Source organism: Brachionichthys hirsutus, chromosome 1 (genome assembly GCF_040956055.1).
Source record: "Brachionichthys hirsutus isolate HB-005 chromosome 1, CSIRO-AGI_Bhir_v1, whole genome shotgun sequence".
NCBI lineage: Eukaryota > Metazoa > Chordata > Actinopteri > Lophiiformes > Brachionichthyidae > Brachionichthys > Brachionichthys hirsutus.
The window spans coordinates 6883933-6907198 of record NC_090897.1 but is presented as its reverse complement, the minus strand read 5'-3'; the positions used below and the strand labels follow the sequence as shown (position 1 = coordinate 6907198).

At 43.5% G+C, this 23266-nt stretch overlaps 1 protein-coding gene across 1 annotated transcript in view; it reads right to left on the bottom strand.

Moving 5' to 3' along the window:
- Positions 1-17882, bottom strand: part of tln2a (talin 2a) — a 34433-nt gene extending 16551 nt beyond the window's left edge. The window contains exons 1-26 of the mRNA XM_068742103.1: positions 17747-17882; positions 17326-17423; positions 16968-17097; positions 16590-16742; positions 16362-16504; positions 16134-16261; positions 15847-15910; positions 15632-15736; positions 12118-12273; positions 11332-11433; positions 11056-11132; positions 8734-8914; positions 8534-8647; positions 8258-8366; positions 7932-8140; positions 7257-7355; positions 6855-7022; positions 6171-6305; positions 5854-6013; positions 4397-4563; positions 2666-2794; positions 2019-2132; positions 1421-1534; positions 930-1064; positions 439-567; positions 118-220 (exon numbers count right to left, since the gene is read on the bottom strand). Of these exons, the coding sequence (XP_068598204.1) occupies positions 118-220; positions 439-567; positions 930-1064; positions 1421-1534; positions 2019-2132; positions 2666-2794; positions 4397-4563; positions 5854-6013; positions 6171-6305; positions 6855-7022; positions 7257-7355; positions 7932-8140; positions 8258-8366; positions 8534-8647; positions 8734-8914; positions 11056-11132; positions 11332-11433; positions 12118-12273; positions 15632-15736; positions 15847-15910; positions 16134-16261; positions 16362-16504; positions 16590-16742; positions 16968-17097; positions 17326-17423; positions 17747-17882 (3358 nt within the window). The remainder of the gene's footprint in view (positions 1-117; positions 221-438; positions 568-929; positions 1065-1420; positions 1535-2018; positions 2133-2665; positions 2795-4396; positions 4564-5853; positions 6014-6170; positions 6306-6854; positions 7023-7256; positions 7356-7931; positions 8141-8257; positions 8367-8533; positions 8648-8733; positions 8915-11055; positions 11133-11331; positions 11434-12117; positions 12274-15631; positions 15737-15846; positions 15911-16133; positions 16262-16361; positions 16505-16589; positions 16743-16967; positions 17098-17325; positions 17424-17746) is intronic.
- Between the last annotated feature and the right edge of the window lie 5384 nt (positions 17883-23266).

Sequence of the window (23266 nt, the reverse complement as noted above, 5' to 3'; positions counted from 1 at the left end):
AAAGGGTGAAGAGATTTGTTTCTGTTAAAAGCTGAAATGCTGGTCTTTTGGTGATAAGCGAGGAAAGGTTTTGTAGCTTATAAAACCTGAAGAAATTAGAATGTCAGCAGTACAAACCTGTGTAATGTTCATTTCCTTGGGCAGCACATGTTAGCAGCTGAGCCATGGAGGATCCCACAGCCTTAGAGGTGCTGCCCAGATCCTGAGCACACCTCTCCAACTAAAGCACAGGGAAAGGTGGAAGAATAAATGCAGCTTTATATGCAGTGGTGAAAAAAGGAAATGCCAGGTAAACTCTCAGACTCTTCGTTACGTGTAATAAGACTGACCAGAATCTCTGGGTGTCATCGTACTTTGAGTAACTCAATTGAACTTAATGCAAATTTAGGTTGAGAAGAATGAATGCCAAGTCAATCATGGATTTAAAATGTCTCTTACTGATTCGCCGGGTAGGGGTTTCAGTTGGGCATTAACTGCAGCCAACTTGGCATCTTGAAGCTCACTTTTCAGGGTCTGGATGGCGGTAAGAGCAGAATCGATCTCCATGGGGCCACAGGCTTCATGAGCCTAGAGATTAAAAGAGGTCTGGAGTCATTCACAGATCACACGGGGACTATCACTTATTTCCTAGCAAAGTAGTGATCTTTTCAGAAAATAATACTTTTCAATAAGTACAACAGCTCTATGCTAGACAAACATTTACTGCAAATCCTGTACTTGAGGAAAATATATTGTGCATAGCTTTACTTCAGTGCATCTGACATGGACTACACAGTAAAAAAAAAAAAAAACTATTATCACCACAAAGCGTTTTCCATCATGCCTTTTAAAAGTAACTAATTGTTTTGTCTATTGCGTATAAATTGCACTGAAATCAAGCACGCACGACCACATATAGTATGTGAAAGCTTTACGCGCTGGCCCTCTACCTTCTGTGCAGACATCCTCAGCTCAGCCAGGCAAGTCGCCAGGTTCTTAGCACACTGACCCAGTTGCATGGCTGCAGCCTGATCCATCACCGTGGGAACAGATGACTTGGCTGACGTCACCATCTTACTTCCAGGCTGTAGAGTGGAGAAGAAAAAAAAAAAAAGGGGGGGGGGTGTTGAAATTACATTTTTCCTTGGGAGTATTCAGACCTGCCTGGAAAACTAAATACGCTGCATGCAACAAATAGTTGAAATTATGTTGTAGTGTGTGGAAACCCCACAGACCTGCATGAACTCTAAAACAGCCACCGATGTATTCAACACACCACTGTCTGCTTACATCAGAAAGAAGTTACAGGCCGATGACCGCTGTGCAGCCGGGCTGCCCATGAAAGACTCATGTATTTTAATTTGGGGTTGCTTGACTCCAAGTTTCGACAAGACGGGAATGTATTACATGTAGTTGTGAGTGTTCATATGTGTGCTGCAACCTGTAGGAAGTTCTGGCTTGCAATGATGAGAGCAAGTTGTGCACTGAGGTCCTCTGGTTTGGCCTGACTGCCACGTACCCCCTGGACGAGTTGTGGGATGTGGTCTGCTACTGCCTAGACACAAAACACATGCACACACTCTCAAAAGCAGATGAAAAGTGCTCAATAAAGATATGAAATGTGGTAAATTAGACATAAAAGAAGTTAGTTTACTTGTCTCTATTAATTGCAATTCTTATAACAGACAAGATTTAAAAAAAAAAAATCACTTTTCATAATAAAATAAATACAAATAGAGTTTAATTACAGTAATTAATTTCCCAAAAATATTAAAAGAAACCTCTAATTACAGTCTAATTACAATTTGTAACCATGGAAACAAAAACATATGTGATAAAAGCCCAATAATAATAATCACTTTGGGACTTCTTTGTTATGTTTAGAAAGTTTTATGTAGTAACCACTAAATCATTTTAGACATATTTTCTGATAGTGATGGAAAGAAGGACCAGATGGAACGGACAGACGGAACCCATCATTATCTCTCCTGTGATGGGGGGATAAAAAAGAAAATGCCACCCGACTATTAGAGCCTCACCTTGCAGCTTTGCACCAGCTGCTGATGAGCAGCAGTGTTCTTGTTGGAGGCGGCAGCATTTTGAGCAGCAGCGATGGTCTGTGTCGCTGCAGCGGCAGCCTGCTTAGCAGCGTTCTGAGAAAAGACCATTCCACGTGTACGTTTTAAAATCTCTCTGAAGTTTGAACAGCAAACCCTTCACACATCTCACTGGATCCAGATGTTTCTAGAGTTTCTTTTACATGTTATCAGGATTGTAGATAAAATCCAGCATGGATTTGAAACTAAAACCCTTTCTGCATAAAGGCCACACTACTTCAACTTCTAATAATAGTAATAATAATACAATTTATGGTCAATCTAAATTACAAGCCAACAGGATGGGTAAAATCCCAATCTGTAAAGACTGCAGCAATTGTTAGGAAACCTTTCAAGAGTTAGATATTATAATTTTACACTGAGTGGAGCGGTTACATAAGTTCCCTTCGACCCATGTCTGAAGCTACAACTACCGGTACTTTAATATTTCAGGGCCATTTAAAAGATTAACACTAAATCCTCTTTCTAAAACCAACCGGCATCTACATTTCAAATCACATCCCTGAAATCAACATTTGACCCCAGCAAATGTGAGCCATTTTTGTTGGACGAAATGTGGCCTCACTGACCTCCAGCCTGTTTATGAGCTTCTTCTTGATGGCGTTCTGAGCAGCAGCATTGGTGGCCACACGCAGCCCCTCTGCAGCCTCCCTCAGTCTCTGCTGCTGGTCTTCATTCTCTGGATAGGCTGCAGCGCCCTAGCAACACATAGACCGCCACATGTAAGGTCCAACTAGTGAAGGGTGCATACATTTAAAAACGATAAGGGTGCAATGATCTGGACAGGGATGGCACAGAGGCGTAGCGACTGCGCTGTCTCCCACCAGGAAGATGGTACCGGGTTCAATCTCTATCTGTGTGGAATTTGTATGTTCTGCCTGTGTCTGCGTGGGTTTTGTCCGGGTTCTTCGTTTTCCTTCCACCTTCAAAAACATGCAATTTAGGGGAATTTATCTAAAAGGGGGATTTCTTTGAATGCTGTTTTTTTTTTGTAGAAAGAATTCTTCCTCAGTGACATTTCAGAACTGATAATATCACATTATATTAATTTGATGATGGCCACATGTCAGCAACATAAGCTGTTTCCTCTGGTCAGCAAGCATCTGAAGTTAAAAAAATATAAGAAATATTCCTGTTAATGAATCCAACAGCGCAAGTTAACTGGGATCTGTGGAGACCAATATCACTCAGCACGTCTGCGTCTTCTGCTTCTGAGGCGAGGGCCTGGCGCCATTAGGCTAATTAACTGGCAGCTCAGCAGCGTCACCCGCAGCTGCTCAGAGACGGATGTGGGTGCTGCTGAAAACCTACGCCATTAAGTGAATATTTCACCTCACAGGGGCAGCTGTCACCAGAGACAGAAATCCCTGTGGACAACAAAGATCAGTATAGCAACAGAAGAAAATACATTTCTTTCAAAATACATACACAAGACGTGTCTAAAGCATGCCATTTTTAACGTGTCTCCATGAATAGTTATGTGACATAAGGTTTAAAGGACTGCCAGCTGCAGAAACCTGCAGTCCTAAACGTAAATGGCACAAAAACAGTGAAAACCTCTGAAGCCTGTGTGTCCAATGACAGATTATTACACAGCTGTGATGGGGACAAGTCTGGTGTCAAAAATCCGCCAGTAAAGCTGCTGCAAGCACCATTTAGTTTTTATGGGGAAAGTCATTAATGTCAATGTGAGACTGTGGACAGACGATGTAGAGAAATAACTGAGGAATAGCAGAAATCTGAAGAAACGGTCTGCTGCCCTCAAAATATATTACGTTGGGAAGCCAAGGTGTAAGAAGATGCTCAGACCTCATTCTATTCTTACTCATCTTCATCTTCATCGGGTAATTGTGATGAATGCTGTTTAGGAGGGGAAATCTAGAATTTAATATCAAACTATCGAAGCAGACAAATAAAAAAAAAATAACAGAATTGATTTTTCAAGAAAATAAATCAAAACAAGACCAGAAATATGGGCACATAAGGGCATTAAAACTGGGGTGAGAGGTCATTACCATTATCCTCGGTCCGTTTCCTTTTAGTACACGCACAAACATTGAAAAGATTGCAAGTGAATAAAAGCCAGCCATATAGTTTTTAAGACCTAAGCTTAAGAAATGTCTACACTGTGGCGTAAATAAAGCTTTACAATATTACATTTAGGGTTAACTGTATGAATTCTATATACTAAAGCTCATTTTGTCGATGCCTTGCTTTTCATTGACACAAGTCGAGCTGTTCAGAAACAGATTCCTGAAGAGAAATAAATATCGTGAGGCTTTGCTTCGAACGTCGCTCACCTTTGCTGCTTCCACCATCCTTGCAGTGGCGTCTGCCAGCAATTTAGCAGCTGCCAGCAGCTTCTTAGAATTGTCGACATCCACCTCGGCCTCAGCATCCGACCTCATGGCGTTCACGAGGTCTGAGGTGGCCTGAGCCAGCACGCGGGCCTGACGCACCATCTCCCCTGAGAGGAGACAGTTGATTAGAGGCAGAAGCACGGGTGAGGAGGAGAAGCAGACAGACTTCTCGCTCTCTCTCAGTTTAGCGCGACTGAATTTCTCACACAGCTGTACAGTATTTATAACCCCAATTAAGATGCACGCCATCACAGCAACTTCAGGTGATCCAGAGCCAGCCCTGGTGTTCCCGAAAAGATTCTGCTTATCAGAATACTGAGATAAGAATAAAGAGATTGGCGTGTATATTCTTGGCACGCCGCTAAAGAGTTACGTCTCTGGGTCGTGTCATGCCGTCATTAGCTGATCTGTGAACAAGGTCACATTTCATAAAAGTAGCTAAATGCCAGCTTTGGAATAAACTGACAATATGACTCCAGTTCAAAGGCGGAATTCTCCCACTAGTACATATTCAGCAGAGCAAACCAGTTCTCGTCTATCTGGGCGATCAATCAGCACAGCCAGCTCTGCAGCTGGTACATTCTCTGTGCATTCTCCTCCTATCCATCCGTCTTTCTCTGCTGTCAAATCATTGTCTGACGCTTCTCTGTGGCTTCACCCGGGCTGACAGGGGTCCATTCAAACCCTCCCATGTGCCATTCACTCCAGGACGCAGACAGGATGAAGCACGTCACGTCAGTCTGACAGGTCTTGTCTGCAACCAGCGGTAGGACAGCGTGCATGATGTGTAACAAAATCCACCGTAAATGATCAGTCACGTACATCTACGCTGCATTAGTTGATTGGCTTTGTCTTTGTCAAAAAAAAAAGAAAACTGTATAAAAACATTTGTATTCACAGATAATAACCGTATTATCAACAAGTCCACAACCACACTAGCAGATGTTGAAATATTGAATTGGTCAGGGTGGTGCTTTGGGCAAAAAGCTTCCCTCAGCATGGTCACGATGACAGCATTAAAATGCTGACGTTTAGCAGCTTCTCCCATTCAGCTTAACATGCTAGCAGAGCTGAGGCTGAACATTTGCATGATGAGCTGATCATGGCTGCAGATGAAAAGTTAAAGTGACGTTTGTGACGTTATAGTGAAACTTTAGAGGGTCATTAGGCCATTAAGGTTTTTATCCTCTGGGACCCACAAATGTCGGAATGCAAGGTCCAGGTAATCCATCCCATCGGCGTGGAGATAATCCTTATCTTTTCAAAGTGATGGACAAACTGATCAAAGACAGACATGAAGCAGACCAGCCTGAATGCTAATAAAAGCTCAAGCCTTGCTGAGAGAAGCGTACGGCATGCCTGCATTCAATGACTCATTTTTTACTTTCTGAAATTACCTGCATCTCCCATGGAGCTGAAGATACTCTCAGTGACTGTCATGATGGTGTCCGTGGCCTGATCGTAGCGCCCGATAGGCTCGCCCCTCGCAGTGTAGTGGCGGACATGTTGGAGGAGATCTCCCAGAGCCTGGCTCACCACGTTGGCCGCTGCACTCACCTTCAACACAGAGACTCGCATCGTCATCATGTGCTTCTTATTGCGCCGTGCAGACAAGAAGCACCCCGGACTCCATATCCGTATTAGCTCCTAAGCTACATATTGTTATCTTCTACTGGAAAAGAGAAACCACAGAGGACTTCTGAGCGGAGCCGACCTGTTTGAGGAGCTCGGCATCTTCTGTGGCCGAGAGGCAGGCCTGGACGCAGCTTTCCACCGAGCGATCCACGAGTTTTCCAGCCTCGATTAACTGCTCCTGACACACTGGTGAACTGATGGTGGGGCTCACAACCTACCAAAAAAAATCAATAAAGATTACATGGTGGGAATAAAAGATCTTCAGCAAAGAAAATCAATAAATCAATACCGTCTCCAAAGTGATTGCATGATATGGTTTAAATATCAACAATATGTGAAGGATAAAAGGGTTTTCTCCAAATACAGTCTCTCATTTAAGTCTGAAAGGAAGAGAAAATCTCTTTGAAACAAAACAACATAATCCAAAATATCCTAAGCAATGCTTTAATTTTCCTCAGATATAAATTAGAAGCATATTTCACACTGGGCTAAATGCAACGCTAAAAACCCACAGTGAACAGAGAGAGAGAATAAAAAGAGAGAAGATTAGAAAGAGGTTCAAGCAGCTGCTTCTCCCCATGCAAGGAGGCGAGGCTGTTTCGTAAATGCATTATGCAACTATTTAAAGTGGAAGCCTGAGGGTAGTTCAACTAATTTGAGCCCTGTGGGTTGTACAGCTAAAGATGGGCAAATACGTAGTCACAAGAGGAAGAATCTTCAGCACTCGTGGGCCTTTTAAATCATCCTACAAACATTGTTGTACCTTTGCACACGCCACCAGTTGGGATGTCGACAGGGCACACTGGGTGGCGGCAGCAATCACCCGGTTCTGAAGCCCGGTGTCCTCTGCAACCTGGGCCACATTCTTGGCTTTCAGCACCAGCATGGCTGCAGCATTAGCCACTGCTTTGGCCAGATTCATCAGGATGTCCTACGGTGACAAAGAGAGGTATCAAAGAATGCAGATAAAAAAAGCCAGCTGCAGCAGCATTCAACAAAAACAAGCAAATCTCATTCGGCTAAAGTGTGACATATTCCCCCCACGTCCTCCTTTCCGGTCGGCTTTTGATTCACGGAGTGGCGTTCCCTCTGGACTGCGTCTCCTTTGAACGGCACACAGCAGGAAGCGTTGATGATGATGAATGGATGGATGGATTGTAGTTACCTGGAATCTCTCATCGGTCTCGTTCTCTCCAATCTGGCGCAGGAGGTCTCCACTGGCCTGGCCAATGCTGCCTGCTGCTGTCAACACAGTCTGTCTGGGCTGCGTGCACGCACACGCACACGCACACGCACACGCACACGCACACGCACAGAGAGAGAGAATAGGAAACTACAGTCACATGTTGTAAATTGAATCACCATGTTTCTTGACATTAGATCTTTAAACAAGTTTGCTCAAGATGATAACATACACACACATTCCAGTCAAACTAAAGGTGGGAAGTTTTCCTGCTGCAAGGAACTCAATTCCAGACTTCACTTTCAGTCTCCATTTTCAATCTCCATCAACAATCTACCGGTACTCCTTCCATCTTTTCAGCCCTCCCCACTTCTTCTCCACTTGATTTGGGCTCAATGTAGTGTGTAATGTTTGTCTTCCCTTCACACTTCATTTTCTACACTAATATCTCCCATTATGTCTTCCAGGCTCAAGGAAGAAGCCCAGATCAGGAGCGTCTGGAAGCATTCAGAAGATAAACCGAGGCAGGGACGGGAAAGCCGGACTCGGAAGCTTAATGACGAGGAAACAATGATAAGGTGAACACAACACGACAGTGGCCTTTACAAAAAGGCTGAGAATGCGCTGATGGTGCTATTATCTCCGGGTTCTGCTAACCTCTCCAGAAGCCGGCTCCACGGCCTTCAGCAGGTCAGACACTGCGCCTGCCAGAGTCCGGGCTGCCCTCATCAGGTTGTTGCCGCCGCCAACATCATCCTCCATCAGTGCGGCCAATAGCTTCACACCCTTTGACATCTCAGTCAGGTTGGAGGAGATGGTGGTGATGGCGCAGCCCACTGCGGTGTAGTCTGTGTCGGTCGGGTCACCTGTGGATGGGAAGCGAAGACGGTGATCATGAAGGACATCAGAAGAATAGATTCCTAGACTCCTATTCCTATTCCTAAGTAAAAAAAAAAAAAAGATGAATGAGCTGTATGACAGACCCGCTGTGAGGTTGACGACAGAGGCTGTTCCTGCAGTGATGGCGTCCACCTGGGAGTGGATCTCATGTTTTGATTCGTCCATCTTGTTCTGGATCCAAACCTTTGATGCCTAGGTACAGAAAAAATGCAGACCACAAGAAACATGTTTTGATCATGCAAGGCAATGACACCAGAAAACACAAACATAAAGTCCAGATTCTGCTTTATGGTCATTTCAATCCGAACTGTTTGGATTTCCTAGAAACAATGAACACATGTAAGTGGCCTGTGCAGTACCATGTCCTGTCCCAGTGGCGGCAGGTTGTCCACCTCCCCTAGGTCGATCTGGGCCTTCTGCACAGCTTGCATACTCGTGTTGATGGTTCCCATAAGAGCCTGCTGTGCTGAACTCTGCGTTAAAGAAGGTGGCGTTTTAAGGAAACCTTCTAATGGACCAGTCCCCTCCATCATACACCGAGCAGCGTTCCCATTCTTACCAGCGGTGGCATGTGTCCACGGTGCATCTGGCCCATTGTGATCTGCTGTTGCGCCGATGGCATAGAGCCCATGCTGAGCGACTCTGCGCCGACGGAGCCGGAACGGATCACCCCTGGCAGCGCCACTGAGCCGTGCTCCACGCGGCCAACGCGATTAAACTGCTGCTGCAGGATGGTGGACCTTGAGGTTCACACAGAAGGTAGTTAATGCGATTCTCCTCAGGAAACTATGAGGCAACCTGGTATGATTGGTTGCGACTGCACACATACAACACAAATCTGTATTGAATTAATTTGACAGGTCAATGCATTTGTGCTAGTTTTAGCGTTTATGGATGAAGATTTGAGTTGTACACACTTATATATCTAACTACCTGGCACCAACTGTCTTTACGAGCTATGCTAACAGCAGTTTGACAGTAGATGTTATTTCTACCAACAATGGCCCTATTGTGTAATGGATTGGTGTGTGCTGGGTTAATTGCCCAACATAAGTGCAGGTTTGACGCCTCGTAGCTCCAGCTATGTCACCGCTGCTAGCAGCAAAAGTGTGCCACATAAAATACAAGAGTTCCCACCTCAAGGTTAGAACAGTGTGTATGTCCTGACAAGTAAATGTAGAATGCTACAGGCAGCATGAAAATATTTATCATATTTTCTTTTAGAAAGATATTGACATCACATTTCAATATCAGGACATTGGGAGGCCATTGTGTTGTCATCTGTGCTGGCATGTATTTAGAGAGCCCTCAGACTTTGTCATGTGTCAAACACACATGTGAACACAAAGTTCAGATGTGTACACAAACACAGGAGGCAAGCTGCCAAACACATGAAGACAATAACAACACAAAGATGAAAAAGAACAGCAAATGGAGCCTGTTTCTGCAGCTTCTTGGTGATGTGTGTGTGTGAGTGGGTTTAGGGAGCGATTTAACGCCAGGTAGCATTGGCTGTTTTATTTGTGACAGTGGGCTAACAACACAAGAAACTGCTCAGTCTTCCCCTTGTGTACTTCTGGAAGACAAAGCTTTGTTTTCTTTATCTCTCAGATAAGGGCCGCCAGAGTTTTGCCTCGCTGTGTCTGCAGTATTAAAGACTTTTGCCAGCCACCATGTGTACAAACCCAGATGAAGCGCAAAAGGACAAAAAATAAAAATATTCCCAAATTACATTAAATACTCTCACAGTTAAAAGAAGGAACGCAACATCAACCGCTTAAAACAAAAAACAAACCCACACTGCTCCTCCACAGACAGCCTGTTCACTCAATATGTGACAATGAGGAGCAACTGCAAAGAAGAGTGGTTCAACGACCATCACCAATCACGTTCACCCACTTGGGAAAAGCACAAATGTGGTCAGCTACACCTGGAGCTGACATTGTCAAATTCAAATAATCAGAAAACCCATCATCATGAAAATGGGTCCTGTTTTAGCTCTTATGTGGTTTGATTTTTTGAAGAAAAAAATCAATATTTGATAAAATCAAGAATTCCCTTTTGACTAAAGCCTTTTGTGTTACAGGAACTTTACTTGGGGTCGTAAGACACCTCATCAACCGTGGGGTGGACCATCTCTATATGCGGGCAATATCTCTGGCTTGTTCAGTGAAGTAGAATTTCGTCCCATGGTGATTATCTTTGGTGATAACACGTAGCTACAGAGCTGTTCATGTGGTGAAATGAGGCCCTGGAAGACGGATGTGAGAGATGTGATCAAAGGTGGCGGTGTCACGGAAATTGGAAAAAGGGGTCTGTCTGATATGTTTTTCTACAATAATATGTAATAATGTTGGCAAACATCACCATACCACAGTTTATTCTGGGGGGGGGGGGGGGGGGGTTATATGGGAACTATTATCAGGATTAATTTCTTCACGATTTGTTTGATGAGCTTTCCCAATGTAATTTTTTGATGTAGATTTTCAAAATAAATGGTGAGCAGCTAACTGCTGCTCCCCCCCATAGCTCCATTCGCTAGTTAGGAGCTGTAAACTCGGCCCAGAACAGGAGCCCAAACAATGAAGGTTGAGTGTTTGTGTTCACACAGTTTTCCAAGGAGCTTTGTTCTTCTCAATTGAAGTTTTCTGTGTTTTGGCATGAAGGATCAAAACAGAACAGCTCCACAGTTATCACAACGAGACTGGAAAAGAGCAGCAACGAGCGTAGTGTAAGTGTGAATTACAGCGACTCCAACCACAACCGAAAAGACATGGCAGCTTCAGCCTGGGCCGAGAGAGGCATGAAACAAGAGTGAGGGGGTTTTCCTCTGACCCACCGATTCACACTATGACTGACACGACGGCCATTATTTACATACTTTTTCGGCGAAACAGATTCCTCCAGCATGGTCGACTCCTCGTCCCCCTCTAATCCAAACCGGTCCTTGCTTTGCTTCTAAAAGGAGGCAAGCAAGTGCATGACATTATTATCTCCAAAGGATGTCTGAGGCTACTGTTAATCATCCGATTCAAATCCAAATGGCAACAGAATACCTGGGCCGCATTTCATTTCATCACATGAGCCTTGAATCCTCAGCCACAGGAAGACAACGATGTATTATTTGCTATTAATCCACTAGAGAGAAAAGTTTCACCTTTTTGAGGATGATGTCAATGTAACCGGCAATGAGCTGAGAGATCTGTTCTCCTTCAGTGGTTTGCACCGAGTAGTAGCTCTCCTGGTACTCCCCAAAGTCCTACACACACACACACACACACAAACACACTTTATGCATAACCACTGCATCACTTCTGCTGTATGCAGGATTAATGTGACTCCAGGGCCAACTAGCTTCAGATGGATACTGCACATTGTGTCGGATGACATCTAAGGGCTGCAACATACAGTCAGTCAAATCCAACCAAGGAGGGGCTTGGAGCCCAGTTTAAGAAGGAAACAGTATCGGAAAAAAAATAATCACGGGGATTTTTCTCTACTGCAAGATAAACTGAACGCATTTAGTTTAGAACAGAGACAAATATGTGATTCTTTAAAGACAGGAATACCAAACGAAATGAATTTCACATCACGGTGGCTGAAGAACACTACAGGCCACACTGCTGAGATAAAAGGGTGTGTGTTCATTAAACAGAGACAGCAGATCTGGTCAATAAGTGCTACTCTACCTGGAGATTAAATCCATGTTGCTCATTGACTCTGGGTTCGGACACAAAGCAGGCGATATTGAGAGGGGAGACCGAACGAGTCTGTACAATAACCGAAGCGAAAAAGCGAATGAAGCATCGTCCAGAAGAAGCGCCGTCGTGATTGCGTTACGGTTCGTGCAGGGATTCGATTACTTTGAGCCTGTCATTATTATTTGTTAACCAGGATATTATACTCAAAATAAATACGATTTGAAATGAGTGAAGGGTCTTACCAGTGTGAAGCTCTTGGGTGATGCCGCCCACCTCTTCACGGTGGTCAGGGGCCACTCCTGCACCACATCTTTGGTCCTCTCATCCACTCTCATCACAGACTCTTTGGTGATTCCCAGAAGCCGTGGCACCAGCTTATTTTTACTCTTCATCTTTTCCTGCAAAAATGAGGGGGGGAGGGGGGTATTATGCCTCTAATCTTTACAAGATGGAAAAACCTGTCAAATAAATACAGAATCAAACTGCACTATAGATTAAATGTCCTCTTACTGAAGCACCTCAAGTCGGATGAAAACGACTTGCTGACAACACGCCATCTTGCAATGTGCTCGGCTGCTCAGGACTCTGACACCTCTGGCCTTTGACTAATTGGTTCTCTAGCCGAGACCATTTGGTCTAATAAGCGTGATGGACCATGGCTTTTAATTTGGCGGTCTGAGATCTGCAATAGGTGGCTTTGCAAACAAAGGGCTGAGCGATACGGATTTCTGCATGTGATGGATTCTGGAAAACTCACTTGGACATATAACATTTGTTGGTTGGACAAACATTTACAATGCAGCTGTATTAAGCTCTTACAGAATCATTGAATGCAACAGTCCACTGTGAAGCACTGTTTGGGTGGCGTTAATTAAGAAGCTCATAATTTGATAGTCATAAGTTGGTGGGAACAGGTATTGAACGTCCCTGATCCATAGACCAGAACTGTGTACAGACGACTCACTGCAAAAAAAAGTGCGTTGCAATTTTTTCCTGTCAGTTTGAGAAAATCTGTTTTTGTCAGTGTTTCATGTTTCATCCAATCACAAGACTGAATTTTTACTTTATCAGAAAAACGTAGCAATTGAGCATTTGCCCTCTCAACTAAATTTACTGGATTTACTTCATTTTAAATCCCGCTTATCCGGGGCGACCCGGCCCCGGATAAGCGGAAGAAGACGGATGGATGGACTTCATTTTAGAATATTAACTTGTACACCATCTGCACCTACAACAATTCAAATTAACATATTTACAAGCTTTCACATTTTTAGAGAAAAAAAACACCTCCCAAAAAATGCAACGGAAATGCAGGCGTTCATTATTAACATTAGTTTCACTTCTGACAGAAGCGAATGGGCTTCAATGATTAATATGACTCATACTACGGGTATGACTTACCCACCTGAATACAACACAGTTCTCTCACTGGACTGCCTGAGACCATGTAACCATCCACTGAACATGCAACACATGTTTTATTTGGTGTTGGAGTAAACAGGGAGCGTTCCTTGTTTTGGACCCCTTTGCAATAATAAGGCTAGAATAAATGCAATAAATAAGACAAATGAAAAAAACTTCCTCATGACGCAAACAAATTATGTTAAGAAAACGAGTCTGCCAAAGTTCATTTTCCATAACTTTCATATGCTGTGGCTGGCTGAGGGTACGACTCAAAGAAAAGATTAAGGACAACAAGGCTTCAGTCAAAGGCTTAGCTGCTCGAAACCCTAATAAGTGTTGTAAAACCAATCTGTGAAGGCAGTTTCACTCAAAGGAATAAAAAACACCCTCTTCAGAGTCATTAAATGGGATTAGTCTTAATCGTGACTTTTTATATTAAAAACTCAAAACTTTTCAGGCATTCATTTAGCATGCAGTCTAATAAATACTCCCTGACCATCAAGAGTGGAGCAGATGGATGAATGGCGAAGACTTATAATGTGAGGCTACAGAGGTGAGTTGTGCAAAAGTCCTGGAGGGCTCGTAAAATCCGAGGCCTCAGAGGGAGTTATGGGTTCGACACTGCAGGCTGCGTTTTGTATTTATTTTCTCTCCCCCCATGGTTATTGTTATGATGGTCCTGCTCTGTTAGATTACACCTCCAGGGTGACGGAAATGAAAAGACGTGAGCAGATGAGATGTCAGGCCGTCCAAGGAGAAAGCTGATCCAAGGCTATATGGGTTTGGACACGGCGGAAGATTTGCAGCATGTTGTTTTTAATACCTCGTCTTTGCCCTCGGGCTCTGATGTCGGAGTTACTGACGAAGATCAGGAAGTGTCCGTCGGAGAGTCGGTCTGCAGCACCAGCAAGTCGTTACCAGAAATAATCTCATTCTTGGTCATTTGTGGTAAACAAGAACTTGACAATGATTTAATGTCCACCAGCAATAAATTACATGTGTCACTCTTGCCATGGCAGTTCCTCTGCTTCAGCAGATGGAAATCAGCAAATTGCTCATTTCACCTGGCAGCAGGAAACCAAAGCAAACAGAAATGGTTTTAATAGCTCACTAGAGCAGGTAACAGAATGTGTACTTCCATAATAAGAAATATAATGCTGCTTTTACTAACTATATATATACGGATGACTCAAAATTAACTTGGAAGGTTTACCTAAAGCTTTCAGGGGGAACTGGAGCAGACTTTCCTTGTACTCTTGCATCAGCTGCAATGAATGTCTGAGAGATTAAATGGTGCGGCTCGAAGTCCTCGTGCAACTTTCAGCCCCGACAGAAAAGGCGCTGTGAGTGGGACTGCTGCTAAATTAAGCCTACGAGGGTGTTTTAACAACATCGGATTTGCTAATGTGTGGCCTCGTGATGGCGTTATTCAGGGTGTTGAATAATGTCGACATTCTAGACGTCATTAAAAGTGGCATTTTGTTTTAAAGGAAATCATCTTCATGTGTTCCACTGAGCTCTTTAAAATGTTCTCGCGGTGCCTGCAAACAGTTGATATGGTATATTTTGTTTGTGTGATGCTTCCCAGTTTTCCTTATTCACGGCACTTCTCCTGTGCTTTCGCTAAAATAATCTGGGCTGCACATAAACGTTTGGTTTCTTTCCAGGTGCAACTCCCTGCAGATGAGGAGATGCATGTGCGTGTCTGTTTGTGTGTTTAGTGAGTTAATGAAACGCTGAGATGCAAGAGACACACAAGGGAAAATAGCAGGGTTAAAATATTATATATCATTTTTTATATAGCTATTTTTTTTTTTATACAAATGAATTTTTACATTTGGCAATAATAAACAATCTGAAAAGTCATTTTAAATGTATAACATATATGAAAAATAATTTTTTTTCCAGCAATAACAGACGCAAAGCTGCTGAAACATTGTGTAAATTGGGTTCTGAGAGCAGCTTTATTATCAGGCAGAAGCAAGAACAATCACAGTTTTTGCTTTCAAATCCTTCTTTTGACTCGATTAAAGATACTAACTAAAGTTGAGGCCAAAAAAAAGAATATATCCAAAAGGGATCGTATATTTTAAATATACTTTTTTCAACCAGGTGGACACAGATCGTTTCCCCACATAATACATTTTGCATTCAAACCTTTTCATCATAAGTCCAGAGCAAATTTCACACTGAGGAGATGAAAGGTGAGAATGTATCAACCAATTTCAATTTCGACAGCCTCTTTTTAAATTATTCAAGTCAGTAATTCAGGCGAGCCAGTTTACTTTTATACCGTAGATAATCTTTAGATTAAAAAAAATAGAGCGGCAGTACAGTATGTTCACCACATACCTTAACCAGGAAGAAGGAAACGCCATACGTCGGCAGAGATCTTGCAAGCTTGACATATTTCACTTTCGCTTCGATCTCTGTCATTTCTCCACAGATATTGTGCTCCTGCAGGTTGGATTGAACATGAATTTAGGACATGAACGGCCGGGACAGTAAAGGACAAAACTGAAGTCAATTCCATCAATCGGTGCATGTTTTTAAAAACCCGTGCACACCTGGAATATTCTCTTCTCAGATCCCCGCTGCTTTATGTACTCTTTAGGTAGAAACTCCTTTAAGCTGCGGGAAAAAAATTACATGCAGAAAAATAGAAAATAAATTCATTCAGAAAGAATGGCATCAATTTGTATGACGATCAACTACATTTTATTGTCTAAACTATTATAGTAAAAAAAATGTTGAATTCCTCCACTAAACTACATTTTTATAATTCTGCACCTAATAGTTGAGGAGGTATCTGGATAAAACAGATTTTTTTGTGAATTTTGAATTAGAGACTTACTCTAAGAACCCCTGTTTGTGTTTATGCTCTATATGAGGTCCAAACTGGATCTGGGCTTGGATGCCTCCGAACTCACATGCCTTGTCAAAAGACACGGGATGAGAGCCGTTCAAGATGTCGTCTCGAGCCTGAAAGACAAAGAGAAAGCCGTTCATTAAGCAAGGTGCGATTTGAACCCCATTTACAGTCGTTAAATCTGGTGCGTCTTGTCTGAGGCGCTGGTGAGACCTGCACATAAAGCAGATTGAGCTGGACTGGATCTCGAGAGTCCACGTTCTGGTCGGAGTAGAAGAACTTGCGTCTGAGCAGAAGGGTCTCGTTCTCGTCTACCCCCTGCTCTCTGAACGTTCTGCCATGATCCAGCCAGTTCACTGACAATGACACACGAGCCACAGGAGGTCAGGCCAAGAGAAATCAAACAACCACCGTCAAATCCAACGGCCTCGTTGGACTCACAGTCATCATCTGTGTGAAGTTTGGCTTTCAGCTTCTCCATCTTCCTCTCGTCTCTCAGCAGTGTCCTGTCTTTCTTCAGCGTGCCCGTCCCTTCATCTTTCTTCTCCTCCAACGTCTCTTGGATCAGGGAATATTCTTCATAGTTTGTGATGCCTAAAAGCAAAATGTGTAGACCAAAAATAGTTGAAAGACTTTATTATGACTGAGGTATTAATCCTAATTTCTGAACAGGATTGGAGTGATGAATGTTTATCGTGTTTTTATCTTATGACAATGAAGGACAAGTTTCAATTTGAACTATGAAAGCTATAAGGCATCATTTGGGGGGAAAAATACATTTAAATGGAAAAAAAAACCTAAACAATAGAAGCGATGTACCGATTCTACTGCATATAGTCACAAGCAGCTCGCCCACTGTTTTGGAGTCGTCTACCATGACCGTTTTAACTGCCCCATCCAACATTTTGATTTTCTGGGGCCTCTGCTTCTTCTTGTATTCAAGAATATCCTGATCAGAGACAAAAGACAAAGAGAAGAAAACAGAAAAGTCAAAAGAGGAGAGAGGGATGCCATAATTTAGCGACGAGGGGGGAGAGAGGCAGACGTAGAAAGAGACTTAAAATTCCCACAGAGAAAATTATGGAATCGCATCCATGCTGAGGGTATGAAGAGGAGAACCCGTGACAAAGCAGATTGGATCGAGCCGTTGTATGGAGGGTATACAGGGATTATTTACCCCATTGCGGAGCATGTAGTAGTCCATCGTTCTTCCAGACTCCAGCCAGATGCCCTTCCTGGGGTCTTCATCAGACAGAAACAGCCCATAATCTGAGGCTGGAGAGGCGAGGAGAAACATCACTGTTCTAAACGGTGCGATGTTGGAAGATATTTCAGTGCTTGGATCAAAAAGGGACCCAATCGGGATTTGTTGCATTGGAAACCCAACCAAATGGCAGCCACAAAAACTGCACATTTGATGTTGTGTCACTGATGGAGATGGAGAATAGCCTCCAATACCTTTTATGCACAGCTATGCTGATGGCGACACAAACAAGAATGAAACTATTCGTGCTTTCAGGTCAAATATTGGAGCAGACAACTCCTGTGGATCATCATCATCAGAAAGGAAAGATGGTCACCCTTTGACGGATCCTCACCCTGTCCACTCTGAGCCTCAGGGACCCTCTCTCTGATGATCCTACAGGCATCGTAGACCGCAGTGGAAGGCTCGAACTGCATCGTCTTCACAACATTGCACTGGCGGACGCAGATTTTCAGCGACAATACCACCATCTTGACAGACAGTGTGGATGGGGGCTGCAGCTACACCTGCACAACACAAATGACAGGGAGGGGGGGCAGCATGACAATCTGAGTTTATTACATGTAAAACAGCTTGTCGTCACACAGAAGGCGCATACACTACATTTACTCTGTCAGAATCAAGTCTTTCTTTTTTTTTTCACTGAAAGAATGTCAGCGTGACTCTTTCTTGTAAGCAGCCATAATTTTATCTCTGCTGCACCATCAGAAATGACAAAATTGCACGAATGCAAAAGGAAGTGTTAATTTGTGCACCCAAAGCCATTGTTCTGCTTCATAAAGAAACACCTACAAGAAACAGATTCATCACTTTTTGAAAACAGCCCATCTGGTCCCTGTTGGCGACAAAGAAAGAGATGCTGGAATATCATTTAAAGGAAAAACAAGTTCTCCAAAATACCTGGAACTGGAAAGGTAACTCTCCTTCCACAAAAGATGTGTGAAACAAGAGACGCCTGAAATCTATTTCCTATTCAGTGATAAAAAGCATTCAAACACATCAACGGCACACACACAGGATGATGTGTTTGAACGCCTCTCGAGGAATATTCAACGCGGACCCCACACTGTTGAACTAACAGCATGCTTCACATAATCTCACCGCATACAGTTAACCACAAATCATCCTGAACAACACACCGTGGAAAACTAACCGCCGAGCCGTCACTCTGTTCATTTGTTCTCGGTTATGCGTCTGCGCCTCAAAGAATAACCACTAATTTCACTAAAACTGTGTAACATACAGGAAGAACTGTAAAAAAATAACAAAGAGGATTATCATTATCTTCTTTGCGTTGCAAAGCATTAAGGTGACCTCAACCCATTGCTGAGCACAACTTACGAAGATTTAAGGTATTGGGATTTGCCTAAGAGAGAAAGAATATTCAGATCTGCATTTCCCCGGCAGTCAAAACACGTCGTAAAACGATTGATCGTTCGGATCTATGACGGGTGAGTCAATTCTAAACTCAAATTTTCCACATCCACTTTCTGTCCACGGCTCCATTCTGAAGCTCCCGGGGGAGACGTCAATAAAATCCTAATAAAAACAGTTACTGCATGTCTAAATGTGAATATAAACGGGACGCTGGCGAGATTAACGGCTGGAAGGAGGAGAAAGATGTGGCCTCCCAGACAGAGCGCCTGCTGTCTGGGTCCAATGAGAACTCTGTGCGTGGGGGGTCGAGGGTGAGAGGTTGGTTCGGGTCGCGGCTGAAGTACGCCGCCGGCCCCTCATGTGCACCACTGGCCTTTAACCCTGACTCAGACTTTCAGAATCTGGTCCCACAGTGAGATTTGTTCCCTGTGAAAGTGTCTGTCTGCCTCACATCTGTCTGTAAACACTCTGGGAACGTTCAATCAACCACAGATCAACGCTGATGTCTTCAATCACATGTTAAAAGAGGACTATAACAAACAAAGAAGCAAAACCCTTTAAATAAATATTTAAAATGCGGATTTTTGTCAAAAAGAATTAAAAAGAAATTCCAGCCATTCTGTCCAGTTGGTTCATCGCTACGATAATTTAATTGCAGGCTGTAATTTGTCTGATGGCGGCTCGGTGGCGCAGTGGTAAGCACTGTTGCCTCACAGCGAGATGGTCGCAGGTTCGTCTCCGGCTTGTGGCCATTCTGTGAGGAGTTTGCATGTTCTCCCCGTGTCTGCGTGGGTTCTCTCCGGGTTCTCCGGCTTCCTCCCACCACCAAAAACATGCAGCCTAGGCTGATTGGTGACACTAAATTGCCCGTAGGTGTGAGTGTGTGTGTGGCTGGTTGTCTGTCTCTGTGTTGCCCTGCGATGTACTGGCGGCTTGTCCAGGGTGTCCCCTGCCTCTCGCCCATTGACTGCTGGGATTGGCTCCAGCTTGGCCCGCGACCCGATAGCGGAATAAGCGGTTAGAAAATGAAATGAAATGAAATGAAAAAAAAAAAAATGAAATTTGTCTGATTCCTTGCTTTGGGCTTCATCCAGTCAGTCAGAACACTTCCAAAAACCTCTTGCTGGTAGTGGATGGACCACAGCCAAGGACTTTCACACGATCACTGATGGATTTAAGGAAGAACATCCTGACACAAATACTCCACAGCGATCTTGTGGAAATGCCGACAGAGCTAGGGCTGATTTCATTTTTCTGTAGTCCTGTATGAGTGTGTTGTCGAAAAAAGCATCACCAACAAACAGCAAATCTACTGACGTGTGGCATTAAGGCTGTAGCCTCTGCAGCATCCTCATGGCTTCATGGCCTGAAGAACGGTCGGATAAACAACAGGAAGAAGTAAAGCGATAAGAGGAGGAGATGAAGAAGGAAAATATCAAACCAACGATGTGCTAAAACGCCATCAGTGGAACCACCAGCAGGCCGAAGAGGACAGAACGGCATCAGCTGTTTATGGCTGTGTGACTAAATGCACACAAATCACTCGTGAATTTGAACGTAATTCCCCATCATGCGTCAGCAGCTTTAAAGCGACCAGCTTTGCCACAATGCAGCGTTGCTGTGAGGCTCCTGCTATTTCACTGTAATTGCATTTGTAATGTGAAACCAGCAGGTCGCCGGCGCTCACGCTTAATAAATATTTGACCCCCCCCCCCCCCGACCTCATCGTTCATTTGTATGTCAGCCTCTTAGTAAATATGAATTGATGATGTCATTATTTAAAACTAAACACATCAGAGATTTATTTTAGGTGAAAAATTTGACCATCAGCCTTGTGTTTCATATCATCCATTAACCTTTTTATTTTTAGAAGCACTTGTCCTTTGCAGGGTTGTGGTTGGGATGGAGCCCATCCTATAGATGACATGAGATGAAAGGTTGGGTCCACCCTGGACAGGTCACCAGGCAGTCACAGGTTAAATCGGCAATGATTACAGAGGTCGTGATGCAAGGAAGTGAATCGCTGCTTCTTTCCACCCAACTGAACAAAATGATAAATGACCTTTTGCTCACAGAAAATCCTTCATGAAGACAGTTTATGGCTCGTTGGTCCTTCCTTACTGAGGCCTGATGCACACAAACGGATCTGAATAATGACTGACTTGTTTCAGTAACAAGCGACTTCTTCTTCTTGTTTAACATCAAACTTTGCACAAATACAAATAAATTATGAGCTTGGTCGTCACCACGACATTACAATAAATCCATGTTTAAAAAAAAAACTAAAAAAAAACAAGAAGATAAATCCCTCCTTCATCCTGCAACAAGTCAAAGCAGAGTCTCCATCAAAGACGGATTACTACCTAAGCATCTGATTATACATTTTCCATTCCTTTGGTGAGAGAGGATTTGCTGAGACAAAATGTGATTGTGAAGCCCTCCAAAACACTCAAGTATCACCAATTCATTAGGCTGCTCCCAAATCCGGTGTGGGAATAAGGCCCCAGCGTGCAAACATTACAGAAGTCATGCATGAAGCTATCGCTACTCAATAATCTGCTGTTTTTAGTCAAATCTAGTCCTAAAGCTTTGTGTAAAAAACTGCAGGCAGTGTAAGACGATCACAAGTGCATATGTGCGCACAAATATTTAAATTAGGCTTTAAAAACCTGTATCAGGAAACAGGGGTGTATCAATACTCGACCCTTGTGATCACTCACAAGGGCCGAGTATTGATCCTTGTGAGAGATCCTTGTGATCACTCACAAGGCTCTCCATAATAAACAGGGACGGGTATAAATGTTGGATTATTTCACATCAATTTAGACAAAACCCAGAACAAAATAAATAATAATAATAATATCAATGAGCCTTTCTTAGTAACGTTGCCAGGCCAGCTCCTCGGTGAGGCTGCATTTCAGTTGTTCTCAGCCTAAATGCCAACATGGTTACAATTATTATGGAAATATTATTACTTTTAGGCATTACTGTAATTAAGGTTCACATCCAGAAAGCCTCAAATGTCTGGACTGTCGTTCATCCACAGCTGCTTGAGATTATTTACGGTACTAAATGAAATTCATGCTCAACCAGATTACACAAAACTGGGATTAGGAGCTACAATATTGGTCATAATAAAACTTTAATGATGTGGGAAATGTGGAATAGAAAAAAATGCACTTTATTGGCTAAAGTATTTTTTTTTTCAGATAACCAAGTCAAGCATATGTTAAATATCTGACTTCATGGAAAGCTTAGCAACCAGATACGCGACACGAGGCTCACAGCACGCCATCTGCAACCGGGATGAAGAGCAGCCTAATTTATTTTAGCGATGACTACAGCAGCCTGATATAACCCTCCTGTCCCCATCTTCCTCCACGCCGGTGAATCCACTTGAATGTCGCACCATCTGTTTGTCTACATGCTTCAGTTACCTGCTTGCTGCGTGCGACCGTGTGACTCGCCCACCTGCTGCTCCAGAGCACTCGTCACATCTGTCCACTCAACCTACGCTCGGCTTTACTTATTATCAACTGCTGGATGGGACACTGAGAATTTTCCTCCGAATAACGGCATATATTTTTGATCGTCCGCCATAAAAAACATGAAGTATGACCAGATTTTGGGTCTGATGCATCGTCCGTCAATGAAATATATTCCTGCTTGAGTGTTTTACCAAACTACGGCTTACAAAGAACATGAACTATGGGTCTCTGCTGTGCTTTGAGTGCGTACTGCTAATTACCACAATGCCACCTTGCTAAAAAGCAAAAGGAAGACGGTGAGCAGGATTCAAATCATTGCTGCTATGCATGAACATGAACATATATCTGCATCGTCACTGTGAGCATTTAACGTGTTTCTGAAAAGAGAAAAACCCTCAATGGCCCAAAACCCACCTTTGGCTTGTAGTTTGTGTAAAACACGGCATCAAGTTTCTCTCCAGTACAGAGAAAGCACAGCTGCTCATCCTGCAGAGCAGCTTGAGCAGCTGTAAGACCTGGAGGTGCTTCTCAGACTTCTATCATATTCACCTTGAACAATAAAAGGCAAACACTCACGACGATGATGTACGTCTGACTAGCGGCGCAAAGCATTGTGAGGGAGGCACTGCTGGGAATGATGATGGCGTGCTGGTTCTGCTCCTCCACACCGGTGTGGCCTAGAGCAACGGCGGAGGCCGTGTCAAGTTGGAGAAGCTCATTTACACACAGAGCCCACCGTGAACGAGACTGCGATGGTGCGAATGGGCTTAACTGGCAGATTAAAACCGGGCTCATTTAGATGACGAATCATGATCCACCAAGGATAAGCCCTTATTTTCAGAATCAGGATCAGGTCGCATCCTCAATATACCGGCGCTGGGAGCATCCGAGAACGCAAACGCTAGCCGATGCCAAACAGCGTGAGCTGCAGGAGACGAGGCTGTGTTTCAATCAGATCCACAGGATCATAGGCCGTGGCAAAACACACG